At 36.0% G+C, this 13,843-nt stretch overlaps 2 protein-coding genes across 2 annotated transcripts in view; both read right to left on the bottom strand.

Annotated features, from left to right (window-relative positions):
* The window catches only part of LOC116168693 (tetraspanin-2A), a 72,717-nt gene extending 61,275 nt beyond the window's left edge, over positions 1–11,442 (bottom strand). The window contains exon 1 of the mRNA XM_031484642.1: positions 11,266–11,442. Coding sequence (XP_031340502.1) covers positions 11,266–11,370 — 105 coding nt within the window. The 5' untranslated portion in view covers positions 11,371–11,442. The remainder of the gene's footprint in view (positions 1–11,265) is intronic.
* LOC116168690 lies at positions 7,800–8,897 on the bottom strand. Its single transcript, XM_031484640.1, has 2 exons — positions 8,702–8,897; positions 7,800–8,645 (listed from the first exon to the last, which is right to left on the bottom strand). Exons 1-2 carry the CDS (start codon positions 8,894–8,896, stop codon positions 8,055–8,057), a joined length of 786 nt encoding a protein of 261 aa, XP_031340500.1. The 5' UTR covers position 8,897; the 3' UTR covers positions 7,800–8,054.
* Positions 11,443–13,843: the final 2,401 nt, after the last annotated feature.

The raw sequence follows: 13,843 nt of genomic DNA, 5'->3' as shown, positions 1-13,843 counted from the left end.
TGACTTTTTTGTGTATGAGGATGCAACTGTAAAGCTAGACGGATTATGGGGGGGGGGGATGCCAGGGGAGCAGATTAAGAGAAGTAAATTTAGGGTTAAATAAACTTAAAGCTTTATCCGGATCTATCCTTTTTTCGATGACCCTGTATAACTAGATGTTGCGTAATTTAGCCATTCAGTGTTATTATTTATTATTATTATTATATTTTAAATACTGTTATTTTTGCACATTCCATAATATCACCGGAAGTCTACTTATATGACTTAAATAAATGCAATTTTGCGCAAATTTTCAAAGTGACTAAAGTTCAAAGTACACCGTCTTGCTTATTGACTTCACCCTCTAACTAATTTGTTAATGCCTCTGTAGCTCAAATGGCTACGCGTTAGCCTTCTATTTCAGGTATCGTGGGTTCGAATCTCAACCCCAATAAAAAAATACAGCAATCACCGCAAGTGTCGACTCCGGCGTGATGAGATGAGATGATGGGTCCATCATCCAAGATGTTGGGTCCTGAATCCAAGATGGTGGGTCCACCATCTAACATGAAGGGTATATCCGGGCCAACTACCGAAATGTCTATGTAGCTCAGTAGTAAAGCGTTGGGCTACATAGCGGGAGGTCGGGTGTTCGAACCTGAGCTGACGTAAGAATTTTTTATCTGTGACGAAGATGGAAATGTCCTTAGATCAGTTTCGAGCATTTTGCTGGCTTCTCCGAATTAAGTTTTCCTGCAGTTTCTCTAATTCGTGAGGTGAATACCGGAATTTGTATTTTGTTCAATTTACACACCGCTTTATAGCGAACGTGAACAAAAGTATGTCTCAAAATAAAAGCGATAACAGCGTGTACATTTCCACCTCGGTGTGACCCTACAGGGTGCTTTGATTTGACCGATTTTTAATAGGCTTTTTCCATGTGGTATATAGGTCAAATGTGCAAAATTCGAACCGAATCGGCCCAAGCACTTGACAGGTTTTTAAAGGCTTATGCAGGGTGTTATAATGTCAAAACCTTTTAAGTTTTTTCTCTTCTTCACTTTTTGAGATATTTTGCTTAAATTTGAAATATAAGATACACTGAACGGTTTAAATCATTGGTCATTTTTCAATTGTAGTGAGAATTTACTGGGTGTTGTTTTTTCAGAGGTCATGTTTCAGTTTCTACTCTTGAATTTTTTCGGTAGATCGTAAAATAAGAATTTGATTTTCTGGCTTGTTTGCAAACTATTTGGTCTGTAATTTTTTCATATCTGCGACCGTTATCGGGAAAAAAATCAACTTTCTGTACTTGGCTAGTACTATATGTATAGTAATTATCGATGTTTAATAGGTGATACACCTTTCCATGACTTCGAATTGACAAAGATAATATTATCTTTGGGATGGATAAATACGAGCAGTGTAAGTACAGCTCTAAAGCATTTCAAGCCAAGAATGGAATGTCAGAAACGTCCCAATGACTCTTCGTTAAGAAAAAAAATGCACTCCATCAACGTTTCTTGCCGCCAATTTCACTTTTGTGACTGTTCGACCACTGTACCTGCCAATTATAATGCCTTAAATTGTTTTGCCCTAACGACTGGTTTCCTCCTCGAATCGATATCACTTTCATTTAGAAACTTGGAAAGAACAGGACCAAATGTAAAAACAACTACGCTCGTTAACGCTTCCGAAAGGTTTTCATTGTCCGCGCTCCCATAATAGGATGATCGCGCACTGGGAAACTAGTTTATACATATTCATACTTGTTTTTAAGGAGAATGGAGGTTGTGGAAATGTACAGACCGCCCACGTTTAACATTGATCCTGAAATGGATTATTATGCCACCTTGAGTGAAAGTGAGATTTTATAGAAGACAATTTATTTACATATGAGTTTAGGTAATTGTAAGGGTGAATAGTTATTTGTCGCATTATGCACGATGTATATACATACGGTCAGGACCGTTCCATCGATCCACTGACGAATGCAGCTTTACCCGGACTCATTGCTCACTTCGTTACCCTCTTTACAGTCTGCTGCACCAATAATCGTAGATATCGAATTTGAGAACTTTTCGGGAGCCTAATGCTTACCCACGATACGTTTAGTGAACGAATATAAACATTCGAGATCCGGTGTCATATCGGCCATATGAAATATTCGTATCACGTGCACTCTTACAAGCTCACCCTCCTACATGTTTATTGTATCAAATTCACGTAACCTAACCTTCTACCAGAATTTTCTTTTGGTTACTTAGGACTAGTTTGTAAAGGTAGAAATCCATAGTGGGTGCGGATATCAGGTCCCGAGCTTTATAATAGTTAATGCTATTCTGCGGCTTCGGCTTGTCAAATTAAAGTACTTCTGCTATACGTTAGGAGATACCGCAGATCCGTGGCTTTGTCCTAAGTTGACAAAGCTCTAGCGCTAATGGCAAGTCCTTCTAAAGTATGACATACATTACGAGAAGCGTATTTGCTTGCTAAACAGTGGCAAACGATTTTCTTTTTCGATGCCCAATAGAAAGGGTGAGCGGCATGCTTATCGCACGTATTACGGGGGAACGGCGCAACTTTCGCTATAACAGTCATAGCTCGCAGCGTTTTTGCATCTCAAAGCGGATGTTATCGACTTCCACTCGCTCTAACCCTACAAACTTTAAAATAAAGGTAGAACCTTAAACCATTAATACAGTCGTTCGTTATCGTTAGCAATTAAAATTTAGTTTATTGGTAGCATTTCGGTCATTAATAATCTCAAGAGAAGGTAATTTTCCCTCGGGCCAAATAATTTAAGCTAACTTCAGAGTTTTGTCTCGGCACGGTCGACATTTACGCTGGTAGCGTTAAAAAATATTCGTGTTAAAAGTTCATTAAAAGAAATTACGCTCGGAACAAAAAGGGATCTGGTAACTACCAATTTATTCTGATGGTGCAAAAGTATAGTCGAAGTGGTGCTTTGGTCTACATTTTTATTTCATGCGAAACGATTCTTACTGCTACAAATGGTTACCGCTAAGCTTTTAGGGTACATCAAGGACCTGATTTTCCCCTTATTTTTCTTTAGTTTAGAATTATATTCCTAATTATTTGAAATATCTGTTTAATTAATCCCTCGAATGAGATGACTGACACAAGCCCGTTTTATTTTAACACGAGCTTTAGGTTTTTAATGAACTTATTATTTACGTGATTAACGTTTAAGGAATATGTGACATGAGGCTGAATTTTTCAAGCACGATAACCAAATGAATGTTGGAAAGGATTGGGCAATATGGACGAAATGGCCCATCACCAAATAAGATTTCTTTCAGACGTCCCAATTGCCCTTTGTGAGCACCCTCCTCCCACAATCTTTTCTTGAGATATAAGCAAGTAAATCCGATCACGAGAAGAGGTAGAAAAGGAGGACAAATAGTTCCTTTCATTAGAGTACCATGAAGGATGAAATCAGTCCAGTCTCTCCCCTCAAACCCACCTCCTTTGATTAGGGGTCAGAAGAAGGGCGGGAGTTGGTAGAAAACAGTCCCTTTTGCAAAACCTACCAGAGTATATTTGCTTATAAAGGAATTTAATATCACTAAGGACAGATGAGCATCTAAAAGAGCAGAGTAGCGCATAAAGAGGTAAATTAAGGTAAATTAAGGATGTAACTATCACCAACAAACCATTAAGGAGCCAAGTGAAACAGAAAAAAAAGTATTCATCACGCTTCTCTTTATTAGCCGACTTAAGTAATAAATCTCTATGGTTGCGCAATGAATAAAATTCGTGATTCATAAAAAGATGGTCCGAAATTGAGATTCCAAACCGGATTCGAAAGTATCTTTGATTAGAATCGCTATTGAGAAATACCTATCTTTGATTGTAGTAAGAAGTTAATCCGTAGTTTAACACTCCACTTTTCATTAATAGAAAAATCTGGTTTTATGTACTTGCAAAGTACGTGCTAGAATCGCGTGTTTTTCCTAATTTTATAAGTAATCAACTCCACAGACATTCGAAACCGATAAATATCTTAAATGGGGCGTCTTTATTGCATATTAAGCGATAAAGCAGATACTTAATAAAACATAATTTTACTATGGCGTTTAAACTGACAATGTCACACACATTTAGACTTGACGATATCTTTACAAAACATTTGGTATTCTTGATATCAAACTTCATTAAGTTTTAAGTACGAAATACACTTTCGCTTGCTTTATTTCCATGAAAGTTCACTTTAGAGCCATTATCACCGAGAGTAAATGAAGCCATTATTTTTCACTTATTTTAATACGTGTAAAGAATGAGTAAAAGTGTTGAATATAAATTATGTAGAAAAAATGAGAGATGGCTTAATTTTTTCCCGTCTCTCTTAAGAATTTAAACGGCAACTCATTAAGTTGAAAATGTTAAACTTTGTCGCCATTCTTGTTCCTTATAATATACTGTGCTACAGTACATTTTGATTTCTGGGTAACCGTAAGAAACGCGCGCCATGATACCGAAAGCTCTTTATTTATGATATATGGTAGGATTTGGTTGGATATTGCTACCAGCGCCGCAATGTTAGGCATTTAGCATATATCATAAGGCGCAGACATTAAAATTTGAAAATTTCAGCTCCAGCAACCATGACACCAATTAGTATAATGTATAAGTAAAACAGCGCGTGTTTCGGGTTATTTTTAATTTATCCACCCCTCGTGAATAAATGCTAAATAGGTATGCAAATACACCGCCTGCCGCATTAAGATTATGCGAGCTTTCTTCGAAATGACGTTGCATGCTTTTTATCAAATACACTGTTACAATTTTTTTAATTTATTACCTTTTTGCTATGTGGGAATTAAGCATTTCATTATGCTGTTAATTTTTTGTTTTCTGTTGAACATGTTTAGCAAACACTGCGTGTTGCATGATGTACGTATACTTGCGCCCTATTGATTAATGTGTATTTAAAATGGAACCATTATCGCATTTACAATGTGTACTCTCGTATTCATGTAATAAAGTTTCTAATTTAAATTGCGACCGGTAATCAAATGTTTTAGTCACGTAATGTGGATTACTAAATTATCCTCCCTAAACCATCATATCGTGATCGAACACGAACTGATTTGTCATCTTCGCCATACCTAAAAAATGACTAATACCCTGTGGTTTCACATAATAAAACCGCTATCGCAATCCTCTTGCAATATTGGAAAAGAAATTACAGCAACCTCTTGCGAAGAGAAGAGCCAAGGTTTTTTTAGGTTCATTTCCAGTGTACCTGTATCCTGGTGCAGGTTATAACTTAGTAAGATTTATAACATTCCTTTGTGTAAATTTAACTTTGTAATGTGCTCACTATCGACTAGACACTGTAAATGCATTAACGTACAAAACACAATGAAGTATCGTACCTTCAAGCAAACAAACTTCTGATGCACGTCGTTAAAAGGAATAAAACGGCGTACCGAAGTTATTATGAGATAATCGCTTTATAAACAGCTTAAGTGGAAGTGGCTTGTGATTGTACAGAAAATGACGCTAGAATCGGTGAGACGTTTGTTTTAAGAACGCCCTTTCAATTAACCTGTGAAAAGGTACTACAAATTTAGTAAGATTCGGATTTCTCAACAGTCGTAAGCCAATACTACAATAATTACAATAAACATTGAATGGAACGTACATTGACTGACTGACAAAAATACATTGAAATATTGTGCTGTGTACGACTACCTTTGCATTAAGTTCAATTTCACTTACAAATTGGGTGACCCTTATAACCACCCTACTAATTTAGTGCATCAGAGGATTCAAACATTCTCCTTTACGCTTTTGTTTATTAAGTGTATGAATACAAACGACGGGAATATTTGAGAACCGATGACGTACTACCCCCCAAGGGGTAGTCTATACTTAAACACGTTTCAAGCGAAATTCTCCTTTCGGTAAACGTAGACCTGCAAACCAGAATCGCTTACCATACTTTGATCTTTGAGTTCGCAACCTTTACACTTTACGGCGCCAGTGTGGTATTTCGGTTTGCTTACAGAAAGGCATTATCCAAAGTTCTCGAAGTAATGTGAACACCAAAGTAATGAAAATTGGGACGGTAATACCATATGGGACTAAGCTAAGCAAGTGGACTATAGTAGCTACTCGAATCTACACTGCACTGGGGTTGCAACATGGCGCCATAATCCTTGTAACAGGTGGTCGCTTTAGACTTGTTAAATTTGCAAATTTGCCGGTATAGGAAATTTTATATCGCTTCATAATGAAAGAAAACAGAACTAATAGTCGAGAAAATAAAACACAAGTCGAAGCGTTACATTGTTGCTGGTTCTAAAACCCGTCGCCACGGAGGTTGAGAGGAGTATTTTCTGCTATACCTTCGCATGTATAAAACAGAGTGAACGCTTGGTTTCCGGTGGGTCCTTTTCGTATTTTTATTCGGCGGGTAAAAATCTGGTGGGAGAGCGGTATTCTTACACAAACCTTCGAAGAGAATCTATGCAGGTCGAGTGCTGTTTTTTTCCGATCGCTTATTCAATTTTTAACCACATTTTTCTAGGCAGACATACGTACTGTGAGCGCGGAGATTTATAGATCGCGTAAAACGAAATCGCCAAGCTTTCAAGGCGAATATTGTGTTGTGTAAGCCATTTCAGAGATGTAAAATTTCATGGTTAATTCAAATTTCGATATATAAAAGAATTGTATTTAAATAAATGGTTGCCACGAAAGCGTTGGAGTCCAAGGGGCAAACATTTCGTTGCGCTATTTTTTGGAGTGCCTAGTTGCGTTGGAAAATCAGTTTATTAATCAAAGTTGTGCACTTTTGTTTCAAAGAGGTGCTAAAAAATTATAACATAAAACGGCAACCGGCAAAAAAGTTAAAGGCAATTAATTTGTGCTTGCGGTTGTTGCAAACCCTAAGTTATAAGGTTAATTTTTGTATTTTTCCATACTGTGGAACATTGGTAACTATTACCATAAATAACATTCCTGAAGAGGTCGACTTGCCGGACTTTATCCCGTGAACAAATTTGTGTATTTTTTTATGAATGATAAGGGGTTTTCCATTAATTGTGAAAGGATTCTTAAGTTTATTAATACCATTCTGTTGTGTGGGTTAAATTTTTATTCAGCAACCAGATGTGCGTAAATTTATGTTTTGAATAGGAACTTTGAACCAGGTGTGGAATTAACTACGAATGTAAAGATCTAGATAATTAATTAGATTGGAAACGTTACCACGAGACAGGGGGTTCAATATTAATTACATGAAGTAGATCAGTCTTTTAAAGAACATCATGATATGGTTTTCAGATTAAAGTGGAGATAAAAACTCATTGAATTCATTACTGAGCTAGCTATGGTATTAATTATTTCATTTCAAAAAATTAATTGTTTCCGTAAAATTTTTACCAGTGCCGTAGAGAATAAAATTTATGTTTTACAAGAGGGGTTTTTAACCCCTGTAAATGCAACCAAGCCGTTACATCCTAACTACCTATACAGGTTCATAATATTAGTATTAGATGTTGCGGGAGCATTTGATACTATGATGTGCCAGGTTTATTTGTTTGTTGTTGATAAGTAATGAGGATTGGTGCTTTAAAAATGTTCATTTATTTATAATTACTTATAATAATTATTTGGAATTATCTTCAGATTACCGGTTACCGCCCTTTGGCACGTCAGGGTCGACAGGATCAGTCTCATTACTTAATTTACAACCTCGTGTTATTACAGAAAGTAATTGCTATAAATTTTTTATTTGAATATCAACTAGTAAGCCATAAGTAAAAACTTTTTCCTACTACCTCTTTAGAAAATATCATTTCTCGCCCCGTTTTTAGGGTCGAAAGCTGCACTTTTCCTCCCTAAGGGAGGAAAAATGTTTTTCCTCCCTCAACTCCATATAACGTACCTAAGCTTATAACTAAACAAAATACCCTTCAATTACAACTAACTTTATTTATATGTACTTGTTATTCTCAGTGCTAGTAGAAGAACCGAAGTTAAAGGTGCAATTACTAACATTGTTGAAAGTAATGTTACCAGAAAAAGGTGAGGAAGATTGATTAACGTTGAAACCTGTACTTGTCAATGTTTGTAGAGTTCATTTGATGTTCTCCAGAAACTTTTGAGGAGAGCATTCCGCATGTAATTTGGTTAGAAACTTTACTTTTTTTTACGATTGATTCTCCTAAATAGCCCTCGGCTACGTTGGTAGAGCGCCATCCTCCGTGTCTCTTTAAACTCAATAAATCTCCTCCAGCATCAACCAACAAAGACGCGGAGGTGCGCCGAAAACTATGCCCAGTGTAACCTTCTGCATCTGGTAGCTCGAGGTACTTTGCAATTTTATATGGTATTTTGGCAATTGTATTTTTCCCTATGACTTGGATGGTGCACTTCCCTTTTATGTAATTAACAAAAAATCTTGTATGTTCAGTTTTAGCAGAGCGTAATGAAACATATTTTCTATAAATTCCATGTACACTTGTTCCATTAATGGTTTCGTTAGTGATTACAAATGTTATTTGCATTTTTGTTTTGCTATCGGGTATTTTCACAACTAATATGTCTCCATTATCCTGAATATCATGCAATGTCAATTTAATTAGCTCATCGCAACGGCAAGCTCCGGCAAGTCCAATAATTAAAGCAACCTACGAACAAAATATAGCGTTCATAATGTATCAAATTCAAATCATCTCATAATTACCTTCATTTGCAAGTAATAGTCATCGGGCGCCTCCGAAAGTAATCTGTTTAGGTCATTCCTACAGAAAATTTTAGCTTTCTTTGGTTTATACCCATTTCCTTGACGTATAAGCAAAGCTATGACTTTTGCATACTTAATGTCAACGTTGTCGTTTATAAGTAATGTGGTACGTAACATTGAATATTTACTCCACATCGTCGATGGTTTTAGAATGATGCGCAAAATATGCTAAGATTACCTCTTCAGCAATTTTCTTGACTTTTCTCCCCATCATCCAATTTTTGAAAGCAGTATATTCTTTTTCGTATCTGTCCCTAGATTTTGCAGGCAGTAGATCAAGCGATGCCTGATTAGCTTCTTCTAAAATGTCTGAGGGAATATTTTCCTCTAAATCACTTTCTATTTCCATATTTCCTGATGAAAAATTACAGAAACGACCAGTACACAAGCTACTGTTTATACCGCTACCATGGCAACATAACTTCACCATGGATACATCCTAAATTTTTTAGTGTAACTAGATGGCAAGCGGTCATCTTACCGTAGAAATCTTTGCTAAATTAAAGTTGAGGTAGTAGAAAAAATCATATGTATAACTCTGGAGGAAAGTACATATCCCTCCCTTGTGTGATTACTGCCCTCCGCTTCGCGTCGGGCATTAAACTTCACACGCGGGAGGGAATCTTTAACTTTCCTCCCTTGTTATACAAATAGCTATTATTCACTGGGAACGTCACCCTACTTAATAATAAGCGCTGTTACATGCTCGTAATATTATCAAAGGAGAATTTTGGATTGAAATTAACAAAACAAACGTAACTACGCATTGAACGAAACTCGTAACGCAACGAGAACATAAACATTTCTAATGTTAAAAAGAGGAATGCAATAAAATATCTTGGCGGTAGATTTTTTTCTGACCTAAGCCTCAACAATCACATTCTTACGGTTTCTACAAAGCTCTCTGTTGCGCAAATACGCATAGACAAAGAGACAAAGACGAAAGACCTACGATTGCTATTTGACACATGCAATAACAGTGTGTTCATGAAATATATTATATACAATTTATAAAATACAAGGTCTCCATAGGACTTAACTCATACACTCCAGCTAGAAATTTATTGAACCTTTTGGTTTTCACTGATAGGAAAACAATACAGGGTGTTCATTTGAAAATTTCCCGCCACGGATTTATAGAAAACCACTGATTAAAGGAAAAAACCTCGTGACACGCCAAAAGATTTGTCAAGAGGGACAACTTTTTAACAAAAAACTACATCACCCAGAGGGTGAAAGGGAGTGAAGTAGTTTTTGGTTAAAAAGATGTCCCCCTTGACAAATTTTTTGACGCGTCCGGTAAAATTTCTCTGCCTGTTTTCCGCTTCTCTGTCCCTAGCAACGAAACGATACTTCGCTGTTTGAATACAATCAGCGAAATGTCACATTTGACGTACGTATACAAAAAAGGTACATTAAATTATTGATATTTGTTATTAATTTAAATCACTATTAGGAACTTTTGTGATCAATAATAGTAAAATATTAAATACATATGTCTCTATTTAGTACCAACCCTTTCAAGAAAAACTAGCTAAACAAATGTGCTAGCTTACTGTCATTACCTCATTTCATTATTCATACTTCATCAAATATTATATGTTCTTTCTGACTACCATATTTTCAATTTATTTCTGATGCTTTGTTTAGTGGATACATGTAATTATGAGATTTTCCTGTGTGTTACCCTATGCATAAATAAAAAAAGTATAACAGTAAACTTTTCTATGAACCTTAGGATTATGGCGCCACGTTGCAACCCCAACGCAGCTTTGATCCTGGGATAAAAGATAATGACACACGCAGTAGGATTTGTCACTTTCATGCCAGTTAAAAATGTTTGGTTAGGAACGTATATCTACTGCAGTAATTCCTAGTTAACTTTACTTCTACAATAATGTTACTGCATGAGAATTCGGTACGGAAACGTGCAACTTTCCACTGTTTTTATGCCCGTAAATCCATCACATTCTACTCAGTATGAAGAAGTTTCAAAATGCGGTGGTCCGCAATTAATGAGGAGCTTCCATTCGGGAATAAAGATAAAATTGTCATCTCTAGCGCTGTCACCAACTTTTAGGGTGATCAATTAATTTTCGGCAAGAGATTTAAGTTGAAAATTATTCAAAGGCGCCCAACCCATATCATCGAAAGGTCGATACCGCTAGTACTTACCTACTTAATTTTCATTACTAAAGCATCAAACGTTACACAAGGTAAAGGGTAATTCGTAACTTTCTAACAAATCGGATTGAAAGGGTGCGATTAGGAAATCAACATGAGTGTTAATGCCTATAGTCACGCTCCTTATCAGTGATTCATTTCGTTTCAAGGAAAAATATCGTGGTAGCCTTTCAAACGCAAAATCGTTCATATGAGCCATTATGTTTACTTAAAATATGCTTCTTGTGCCAAGCGAAACGTGCCACTTGCAGTTATAATAGCCGCAGGCGGTTATCAGATCATTAAAACAATCAATCATCAACGTAAGTGTAATTACATACCCACAAAATGACGTTAGTGAATAGCAGAGTGTACTTAATAACCATTATTTGATTTTCCAATTTGAGAAGTGTTCCTTCTCCAGCGCCTTCACCTTTTCCAGCCATATTTGGAGATACTTAACACTTAAAAAACGCGCGACGCAAATTTGGTACACAAAATCCGCGACAATACTAATGATGAACAGGCACGAAAGCATTTTATCTATAATATTTACTTATACGATAAGATTACAGTATCAACCGTTAATAAAAATACCTGTTGGGTTAGATGATTTCAGTTGCTCCACTTAAAACAAATTGAACCTCTTTTTTAATTTGAACAAAAGACAATTTAAATGATAACAAACAATTTGCATGATAATAGAGAAAGAGTGCGCGAGTTCAGTAGAGAATAATTTGAAAATAGGGAAAACTTTTCAATCAGTAAAATTAATTTCATTGTCATTCGTATAAAACGATTGAAAACAAAACGTAATGCGAATTTTAAAAAGCTGAAGTTCAACAAATTGCTTAATTCTTAGGCTTATCATCATTCGCAATCGCCACCATTCAGAAAAACCATTTAAAACTTTGGTTTAGGTAGGTATTATTAAAGAAAGTGCTTTGCAGTTTACTCACAAAACTTTTCCTACTGTGGTCCACGTACTTTCAACGCTGTAAATTTATTTTAATTATGGTTTAACGAGAAAAACTCAGTGCTAATACAAAAGAAAGGAAGTTTAGACCGTGCCTGGAATATATTTAAAACCGATTCGTCTTTTTACCTAACTTTTCAACTGTCTCCAAAGTGGCAATAACCTAATAAAACCAAAAATACCCTATGCAACATAATATTTAAGGTCATAGAGGAAAAATTTAGATTGTATTTCCGGCGGATCCTCTTTTTATATTGACGCGCAGCTTTGATGTCGTTATAGTACAACAAATATGATTTTGCATAGAGATCGGCGTGGTAACAACAATTTTTCGTAGTAACACTACCAACACGAAGTCTTTTTAACATAAATATTTCAGAAAATCTACAGCATAAAATTTTTTACTGCCGCCGAGACATAATATTAAAGTTGTGTTCTTTATTCACAACAAGAAAGGAGTTTTAGGTTATACGTCTTGGAAAACCGCATTACAAGAATTTTTCCATTATAAATAAAAAAAAAATCAGCTCTCGTCGCGCTTATAAATGTAGTGATTTGAATGGCGAAAAGGTCCGCATTAAAATTGACAATTCTATAAAATTCGCTCGGAAACGTTTACAATCCCGAGTATAATGCACTAATTCAATTGTTATGAGTTGATGACCTGCGAAAAATCGATTTGAAAAGATAATTGTTTTAAAATAAATTGAAATTCAACTCGGGCTGACACGACCTCATGATACTGGCCTTTAAATTTACCAGAACGAGTTTAACTAATTTACGTTATTGCAAACAAACCAGGCGCGTTCCGGCTCCCTCTCCGTTTTAAATTTCGTGTTTATTTCTCAAAGAAGGGTTTGAATAAAATTCATAGAGAATCGACTTGTCTAAAAAAAATGAATATTCGTGAAGAGCTTGCAGAAATGAGAAAAATTACGCTTACTATATGGCTAATCTTTTTTAAAGCTACTTGAGGACTTATACAAGGGCAGCTTAGCTCTTTTGAAAATTTTTTAGGACTCTTTTACTTAACATACAGCATTTAATACTATGTTAGAGTTTATATAGAACGTCTTTCCGGGTTTTCTCAGGTGAGGGATCGTTAGCCCTGGTTCCTCCTTAGAAAGGATAAAAATTGAATAGTTTCAAAAAGAAGAACGTTGTGATTTAAAATTTGTGAGCATACGGGAGTTACACTTCCCATTTGTTTTAATAAACCTCCATTTTATATATCACCCAAAAGACAATTAATTTTATACCTAGCGATTGGACTAAATCTGTTTTTTTTTTACAAAATATGGTCAAGTTAGCCCGAAAATAGGGATACCCTTGCTTAAATTTCCCAGAAGTTGAAGATGTACTAAAGTTGTATTTTCTGTACTATGCACACGTTTCCAAGCCACCTGTAGTGTAATTGACGGGTTTTTAACGTGGTCTCCCCAGTAGGCCACTCCACGGGCTATATTATTTGATCCTAGTAGAATAAAAAGTCTTCTTCTTCTTTCTGAGTTGACGTAAATTGCTCAAACAGGGATACATCAGCTGTTTCGTCTTCTGTTGGAGACTAAAAATTTGAGCACAACTGGCCTTGACATGCTTCCGCATTTCGAATTACATCCCTTTTTGAAGTTGCAAAAAAATAGTATTAAGGAGCTTCTCTGATGCAGGTGGAAGTAGTGTGTGGATTGGTTCCAATACATTATCAATCAGCTCCCAACTCCGTTCTTCTGGGCCCAGTTGATTACTAAGGCATACTTGAACGTTGAACCTGATAATCGAGGTTGGAGGAAAACAAGCTAATTGTACACGTTTTTTTATAAGTTTTGCAAAAGATAAATAACCAGCAACCGTGTCTGTTGGCACAATTGGTTAGATTTTAGTACCGACTTCCAGAATTGTTATTTCCGAATATTAACCTTGAGGCGTGAATCCGCTGTTCGTTA

This window comes from Photinus pyralis, unplaced genomic scaffold (assembly GCF_008802855.1).
Source record: "Photinus pyralis isolate 1611_PpyrPB1 unplaced genomic scaffold, Ppyr1.3 Ppyr1.4_LG4, whole genome shotgun sequence".
NCBI lineage: Eukaryota > Metazoa > Arthropoda > Insecta > Coleoptera > Lampyridae > Photinus > Photinus pyralis.
Note: the sequence above shows the minus strand (reverse complement) of the source record. Positions and strands in the feature narration are given on the sequence as shown.